This window comes from Artemia sp. Qi Xiang Cuo, chromosome 14, assembly GCF_049724085.1.
Source record: "Artemia sp. Qi Xiang Cuo chromosome 14, ASM4972408v1, whole genome shotgun sequence".
NCBI classification, from domain to species: domain Eukaryota; kingdom Metazoa; phylum Arthropoda; class Branchiopoda; order Anostraca; family Artemiidae; genus Artemia; species Artemia sp. Qi Xiang Cuo.
This window is the reverse complement of record NC_142807.1, coordinates 11,738,285-11,747,149: the sequence shown is the minus strand read 5'-3', so window position 1 is coordinate 11,747,149 and position 8,865 is coordinate 11,738,285. Positions and strand designations below refer to the sequence as shown.

The window sequence follows — 8,865 nt, the reverse complement described above, 5'->3', positions numbered from 1 at the left end:
GAAGGAGATTTGGTATTTCAATTTGGGCATTTAAATGTGCTCTTTTAGGCCTCCCTCCCCCCTCCTTCCCGCCTGAACAAAGACCAACCGCCATTCCTTCATAATTGCTGATATACAATTATACACTTTTTTGTTCATAATTGCTGTCCTTAATAATTGCTGATATACAGTTATATACTTTTTTGTTCATAATTGCTGTCCTTAATAATTGCTGATATACAGTTATACACTTTTTTGTTCATAATTGCTGTCCTTAATAATTGCTGATATGCAGTTATACACTTTTTTGTTCATAATTGCTGTCCTTAATAATTGCTGATATACAGTTATACACTTTTTTGTTCATAATTGCTGTCCTTAATAATTGCTGATTTACAGTTATACACTTTTTTGTTCATAATTGCTGTCCTTAATAATTGCTGATTTACAGTTATACACTTTTTTGTTCATAATTGCTGTCCTTAATAATTGCTGATATACAGTTATACACTTTTTTGTTCATAATTGCTGTCCTTAATAATTGCTGATATACAGTTATACACTTTTTTGTTCATAATTGCTGTCCTTAATAATTGCTGATATACAGTTATACACTTTTTTGTTCATAATTGCTGTCCTTAATAATTGCTGATATACAGTTATACACTTTTTTGTTCATAATTGCTGTCCTTCATAATTGCTGATATACAATTATACACTTTTTTGTTTATTTTGTTTGTCTTAATTTCCTATTGGCCGCTCAATTTTGCATTTGGGGAAGAATTCTCCAGGAAGAAATTGTCGGGGGTGTGGAAGGGTAGTAAAACTTTTCGGTTTTTAATAATGTTTACAATTACATTATAAATTATTTAATGAACTTGCAGTGCACTGAATGCGTGTTTATTTGCACAATTGTGCGATGAAAATCATAAAGGCTTCTATGGATTGCTCTTGCATAATGAAGTACGCTAGTTGTCGAAAGGTGCTTGTTTAACAAGATTTTAATCACTTGTTAAGTAAGTTTTAGAGTCCCTTGCAAGTAAACATTTAGGTTTAAAAGAAAACCTGATTGTTTTGAAAGCAGACATCACGTATCTGACAGGTGTGTTTCGTTTTTTTTTTTTTTTTTTTTTAATTTAATAACATTCAATTATAAAAGAACAGCCTCAATTTAGTAGAAACAAAGTGGTAATATCTTTTATAGATCTTTACCTTTTTTAGATAAAAAAAAAGATCACTATATTTTTAATTAACATTGATATTTAACTGATATTGTTTTCATTAATATAGATTTAATTGGTAGTTGATCCATATACGTAAGGCACGTTCAAAAAAAGGAAGAGAACAATCGGAAACAGTTTGCTTTTATATGTTAGATAAAGTAACGCAGTATTTGCTTGTATACAAGGTATATTTTAGCACTGACAACATTCATTGGGCGTTTAGCAACAATGTTTAGACCATCCTTAAAGCATGAGTCAGCATCGAATTTTCATCTGACCAGGCAACCCATCTTTAGAATACTAAATAAAATTTCCTCTGAAAGCAATTGTCTATCCTATATCTTAATTTAAAAGCCCAAGCATAAGCAGTATTAAAAGCATATCACCAATTCTTAATTGGTTTGCTTTTACTGCACCATAGTCCTATATTATTTTGTGTTTTCAGTAAAGCGCTAGTTTTGTATAAACAGTTTGGTTTTATATGTTAGATAAAGTAACGCAGTATTTGCTTGTATACAAGGTATATTTTAGCACTGACAACATTCATTGAGCGTCAAGAGTTACATAATTAAGTTGTGTTTTAGCAACAATGTTTAGACCATCCTTAAGGAAATTGTTCTTGAAAAAAAACTTGTAATTTTAAATGTTTTATGTCTACAATGTTCAACCGATGACGAAGAAATAAAATCAAAATGTTTTATCCGCAACACCATTGTCGGTAAAGCCGACATAAGATCAACTCTACGTTGTCCATGCAACGTAAGTCTGCCTTTAAAATATATATAGATGTCGGCAGTTCACCTTATAGTAAATATAATGGGCGTGGTTAAGAGTGATAAATTCTACATAATTATTAAATTACCATTGACACGTCTATTGTATGTGGATTATAAACAGAAAAGGAATTAAGAAGTAAATTTTAAGACTTCAAACTTGACATGTACCTAAGAAAACATGCTAGAAATAAGGATTTATATCCCAAAAGGACTTTGATACTTAGTAGCCTACTCGGCTGTGGAAATACGAAAGACGTTAAGTGACATTTTTCAAAGTTTTAAGGAAAAGCAAAAAACTTTTTTGGAAAATATGCTTCCATATCTCTTTCGAGCTCCAATCATACCTTCCTGGTCATCTTGTGGTGGGTCTTATGTGACAATCTTCCTTGCTGTGTAAGAGTCGCGAACTTAACGCTTTTTGGTCTGCAAAACTGCTCGAAGTTTAGTTATAGGTTGTTTTTGCAGGCTTCTAAGATTGCAAATATCTCGAGACCCAGAGGGGATAAGTATATACTGATTAAACCAATCAACCGGGCGTTCCTGGATTGATAGAAAATTTATTTTTGAGTGCTATGTCACATACCGCGTTTTGTATTTTAATAACCGCTCTGTACCAAGTTATGTTTCAGAAAATCAATTGATTAGTTCTTTATTGAAATTTGCTCATATTTATTCTTCTTATTCAACTCCGTGAGCCAACATTAAAAAATAAAATCTGATAGATATGCTCGTGAATTATAACCTTATTCGTAATTTTCAGAAGTAAGTTTCTAATTCAAGTCGTTAATTTTAGTTTCTCAAGTAAGTTTCTGAATTTTCAAGTCGGTAATTTCGCTGAAACAGCTGAAAAAGAATCAACTTTGATAGCATACAAAACTTACAGTGCAGGCAATAAAATGTCGTAATTATGGTTGTATTTCTCCTCCTGCGTCAATTTTTTATAGGGGTATTGCCCTCTTCTCCAAATCCCCCATCCTGGGTTTATTTTTTATCTCAGTATAAAAACTCCATTGTGATCGGTGGCGTTATTTGGGAACAGGGTATTGTCTCCCACCCAAAAAAAAAAGAAAAAATCAACTTTAGATTTTGAAAAATTATTTTTTGTCATTTTCATTGTTTTTGGGTGCTTTCATTGTAAAATTGTAAAATGAGCAAAATTACTCCCCCCCCCCCTTTATTTTGAAAAAAAATCATGTTTGCCACGCCTTGATTTCTGTGAATTGTTGCCATTTGTTGTGATTAAAATGTTGTGTCTTGTGAGAAACAATTTTTATTGAGATTTCAATCTAATTAATTATACTTAATGATTTTAGGTTATAGCCCTCTGGACGGAAGATCGGTGTCAGCTAGAGAGTATGTCTTGCTATTTATGCTTGTATGTTACTTGAAAAATTAAACAATAACTGAAGTGATAAATACAGTGATAAATATTTGACTCACAATGAAGTTAGATGACACAGTTTGACTTCCTAGACTCTTTCTGTCAGGTCGACTATCTTATTCGAACTCATTGAAAATTTGTGTCTAAATGTGCTTATTGTTTTCTTTTTGGTTCTATGTGCTAAGAGATAATCGTATCCTCAGTTTAATTGATTTCACGGAGTTTGTCATGACAGTAACTTTGTCATGACAGTAACTTCGACAAATAGCTGCTTGTCTGACACAAAATCATAGCTTCCCTTTTTCTTTTTTTGAGTAAGAAAAGTAAAGGGTCTTACAATTTTTACCCTTGCATAAACTGGTATTTTGTCAATTATTTTTGCTTTATATTACAGATTCTATTCTATCCTTACACCGTTCTTCTTTTTTCTTTTAAATGCTGTGCCGTTGACTGGGATAACTTTAAGAGTGTGTCGGAACTTTGTTCAGTAAGGATTCTTAGCTTCCTCTCTCTAGTATAAATTGGTTGAACGGAAAATACGATTATTTAGCATTAAAACATTAATATATTTACCGAGGCATGGTTATATTTAAGTTTTGTTCGCTTATTTGATTCTTCTGAAAAATACACATGTTTCCTTTTTTAAATCTGCCTTTAATTTTTAATTCAAAACAAACTGTTGAAAGTAGAAGTTAAAAGGAAAATGAATCTGCTTTAGCCGTGAAATGTTCACTTTACGTCACTTACTCTTTTCTTGTTTCGCTTTTTTTTAGGATTAAGCAGATATAAGTAATTTTGAGAGATAAAGTGCTAAACTAACCGGGGGTAGCCTGACCAACCTTGAAATGTAATAAAACAAGCTAAGACTTAAACGGTCTTACAACTAGTGAGTTTTATAGAAGAAAAATGTATCGTAAATCAACGAATCAGAAAAATTTGGAATTAAAAAAAAGCAGAAATGCTAAAAAACCAGTGAGAAGAAAAATGGGTCGGGAGTTTTTTTTTTTTTTTTTTTTTTTTTTTTTTTTTTTTTTTTTTTTTTTGTCATGTTTGCTAAGTTTCGATGCACAGGATTTTTACAAAATTCTTTTAGAGTTTTCTCACTATTATGATTTGATATTTTTCAAGATATTCTATAAGTTAGTTGGCAAGATCACAAAATTCTTTAGAAAACTTTCCTCTAAAAAAAGTTACATAATACTTCAGGTACACTTAATCCGAAAAAACAAAAATAGTAGGTATCAAATATCATGCATTAAGGACCAGAAGCCGCACCAGAATGCTCTAGCTGATACAATGTGCAAGACTTTTTCTTTTAAAGAAACTTAACCTTATCTCTAATAAACTGACCATTATCTTGTTCTATAAAAGTAAACAGCGACGTTAAAAATGGACAAGCTAAGAAATACTGTCAGCTGTGAGGGATGCTGTTCATTCCTTAACTCTGCTCTTTACGCTAAAGTCTCTGTAGTGCTATATGACAAACCAAAATGAACAGAAGCTACAATGAATAGTCACGTCAAAATAAAGATACAGATATTTCTATGGCAGGGATGGATCTAGAGTTGGGGGGCAGCCAGCATGTAAGGTGCTTTTAGGTGTGATCAAATAGAATTCGAACCCTAAATTCCCAGCTCTGGAACGCATCAACGTTTGCCCTGAAGCTGTAAACAACTGTTTATTTCATTTCCTTCTAATGAAGGAAGTTTCAGCAGTTTAAATTCAATTAAAATCTATCTTGAAACAGGACGGCCAAGCAGCAGCTGGTAAACTTGAGTATAATCCATATTTGAAATAAAACATGATATGGCTTTGAAGCTTCCATACGAAGACATTATAAAAACATTTTCATTGGTAGAAGCACGTAAATTTAAGCTTTAATCTATAGGATGAGATTGATTGCTTATACTAAAAAGGTATCACCAATAAAATATTGTTAAATGGAATCTTAGAGTTTTTCTTAAAACCTGTTGACCATGAAATTTTTACATAAAACAATATTTTGATGATAGTAAAACAATTAAATAAATAAGCTCTTTAAAGAAGTAAAATTACACTAACCTGATACCTATAATGGGTTTGTTGACCTGTAGCACCAAATGTAATTCTTGCCCCAGGCGGTGAAAAGTCTGTGCGAACAGATGAATGGTCAAGCGAACAGAAATTAAAATGGATAGTCAAGTCAAAACTAAAACGAATAGAAATTGCCACAAATGAGTGTAGGATTGTCACCCTTTAAACCCATGGGAATCACATGTATATATGCATTATAATGTCTTTATAATTCAATTTAAATCTATCTTGAAACAGGACGGCCAAGCAGCGGCTGGCAAACTTGAGTATAATCCATATTTGATATACAACATGTTATGGCTTTGAAGCTTTCATGTGCTACTACTACTGCTACTAACAACTCACCGCAGCACCAAGCCGCCTGAGGCCAACAAAGCTACGCACGCTTCTCCACCCCAATATATTCAAAGCCTCCCTTTTTACACCCGCCCATGAAGTTCCCATTTCCTTTAAATCTTTCTTTATGACGTCCTCCCACCCCAGACGAGGACGACGTGCTTTCCGTTTAGCCCTAGACGGTTGACCGAAAAGAACAATCTGTCATCCTTCATCCGCACAACGTGCCCTAGCCACCACAACCTTTCTTTCATTATAGCCCTAGAGAGCGGTATTGAACCACATTTTTCGTATAGCCTATTGTTTGAAATACAGTCAGGCAGCCGGGTACCCAGAATAATCCTTAAGCAATTTCTCTGGAAAACATCTTGCAAATCTTCATCCGCTTTTTGGAGCGTCCATGCTTCAGAGCCATATTTGACCACTGCCATCACTGTAGCTTCTAATATTCTAATCTTGGTATGCAGACTTATCTTCCTATTCTTCCAAACTTTTTTTTAACTGTGAAAAAAAAAACCTGAGCCTTGGCTATTCTACTTTTAACATCTTTACTGCTCCCACCATCATTGCTAATAATACTACCAAGGTAAGTGAAGCTGCCCACCTGATCAATCTTCTCATTACCAGACGTCAAATTTCATCTTCACTTATTCCTAGCCTTAGTGGCTTAGTCTTCTTAACATTAATTTTCAGACCTATTCTAGCACCCTGTACTCGCAAAACCTCTAAAACGTCATTCATTTTGCTCACACTTTCATCTAGGATGATTAAATCATCAGCATAATCTAAGTCCAGGAGACTTTTTCCTCTCCATTTGATTCCGTGGTCTCCCATTGCGTTTCCTGTGCTCCTTAAGACAAAGTCCATCAAAATAATCCATATAAAGGGGGATAGAACACAACCCTGATTAACTCCTGATCTAATACAAAACCAGCAAGCTTTCATATGAAGACATTATAAAGACATTTTCTTCGGGAAAAGCAAGTAAGGTTAAGTTTTAATCTATAGGATGAGATTGATTTCTTATACTAAAATGATACCACCAATAAAATATTTTTAAATTATTCCGGGTGCCGGATGTTGAAAGTGTGAAACATACCACGACGGAATGGGGCAGGAACGAAAATTAGCCTACCCTTCTCCCCTAAGTCGACGATGCTGATTCAAAAAATGCTAACAGCACTTGCTTGCGAGGGGTGAAACACTCCGAAACTTGACATTTTATTACATTTTTGATGTTTCATGCAAGAAAATGCATCTTCCACAAAGTTTGAGGTGTAGTTATCAGCCCAAATACGAGATAAAAATGCCTAGAGGCCATAGAGTGTCTTCATAACAAACTAACATGATTAGTTAGAACAAATTGCAGTAATGACGCAGGTAAATAAACTAAACAAAGTCAGAATTAACACTATCTATTTAATACTCACATTCCCAAATTCATTAAAGTTTTCCTAGTATCCCTACATTCCAACTCACGCACAATTATTCCTCGTCTGAATCAGCCTCGGCCTCGCAGCACTTCCCGCAACAAGACCACAAAATATTGCAACCTCTATATACACATGACATTTTTATCCACAAGATTTACACTTGCAATATGACGAAGTTTTAAGAATAGTGGATGGCTGAATAGTGGATCTGTCCTTCATCTCCCATCCAAATCAAGAAGAGAAAGATACGAGGGGCGGGGCATAAGAGTCTGCAGCATAATGGACCAGTGGTAAATCCACCTTTTCACATGTAAGGCAAACGAGTCGTCGGTGGGAGGCAGGCTCTTCAGTGGTTTCCCGGTGACGGAACAAGTGAATGCGGAAGTCATTCAAACACGAAAATTCCTCTGATTTTCTGTATGAGGCGATCAAAATCTCACATTACAGCTTCATAATATCTTCCTTAAGCTCAACTACTCGGTCGATTTGTTCCAAAATCTGTGCAGTAAGAGTAGATATTGAAGGTAACCACAGCACAGTTGCTCTAAGGATCGTTTTCTCTCCTTTGGAGAAAATGAAGCTCACAGTATCACATCTGGTGAAACAGTGCAAAAACGCAATGGAATTTACTAGAGACGGTGGGAGTGTATTTGCAAACTCAGTGATCGAAATGACATTGTCCCGCAAACAAACCCAAACATTAGGGGTGGTATGGCTGTTCATTTCAATCGTCTCAAAAGACTGAAACAAGCTGACCACAATGTCTGTGTCATTTGCTTCCACGATTACATCTGTGCACCTCATCCTGGCATAGAAACCCGTGTGAAGAGCGACACGGGTATCCGTAGCTTTTTGATGTATGCTGCTCAGTTCATTGGCAAATCTCTCGCAGTTTACTGTCTGGTTTAGTGGTTACCTAGAAGCAGCTGTACTACTCCAGTTCTATCTGTAAATCCTCCTGATAGGTACACTGGAAATGCAAGGACTCTGCAGTCAGTACGGGTCCAAAGATCAAACATGCATTCTATAAGCTTTGCTTTGCTTTGGATATTAAGTATTATAGAGTCCCAGTAACAGAAGACTCACTTTTCCTGCATTTTCAGTTTTTGACATTGGTGTCATTACTACTTTTTCTATGGAGGGGGGGGGGTGTGACAAATGCATGCTGTAAAAATCACAGCTATGCCAACTATATAATAAAAAAACGTCTGAAATAATGAAAGTTTACTTCTTTGGAGAAAAAATTGTTAGGGAAGATTAGTTTCTGCCGCGAAGCGGCAGTAATTTTGAAATACATCACTAGAAAGTGTATATGCCTTATATTTGCCTCTTAGATACACACTTTAGAGAAGCAAATAATTTAAAACCAAGCATTGTGCCTTGAAGGGTCCAAATTTTAAAACAATTGATATTAGAAGCTGCCTTTGTTTATTTACTAATAAACAGAAATTTATGGGATTTACCACTAGTTCATCGATTTTTTCTTTGTATTTGTATCTCAGAAAACAAGGAAAGAAAATTGTAATGAACGAAAATGTAAGGAAAGAAAAAAACCTTAGAAAGCAATGCAATGCAGTGAAGCACCAAGAATTTTCTGATGACCATTAAGGACAGTCAATTACACTATATAATAGAATTTTCAAATCTAGGATTTCAGAGCTGTC

At 34.6% G+C, this 8,865-nt stretch overlaps 1 protein-coding gene across 2 annotated transcripts in view; it reads left to right on the top strand.

Moving 5' to 3' along the window:
* LOC148944130 (uncharacterized) overlaps window positions 1-4,000 on the top strand; it is a 58,105-nt gene extending 54,105 nt beyond the window's left edge. For both annotated transcript variants that reach the window (XM_089100431.1, XM_089100430.1), the window contains one exon: window positions 3,292-4,000. In XM_089100431.1, the coding sequence (XP_088956557.1) occupies window positions 3,292-3,298 (7 nt within the window). In that variant the 3' untranslated portion in view covers window positions 3,299-4,000. The remainder of the gene's footprint in view (window positions 1-3,291) is intronic.
* Window positions 4,001-8,865: the final 4,865 nt, after the last annotated feature.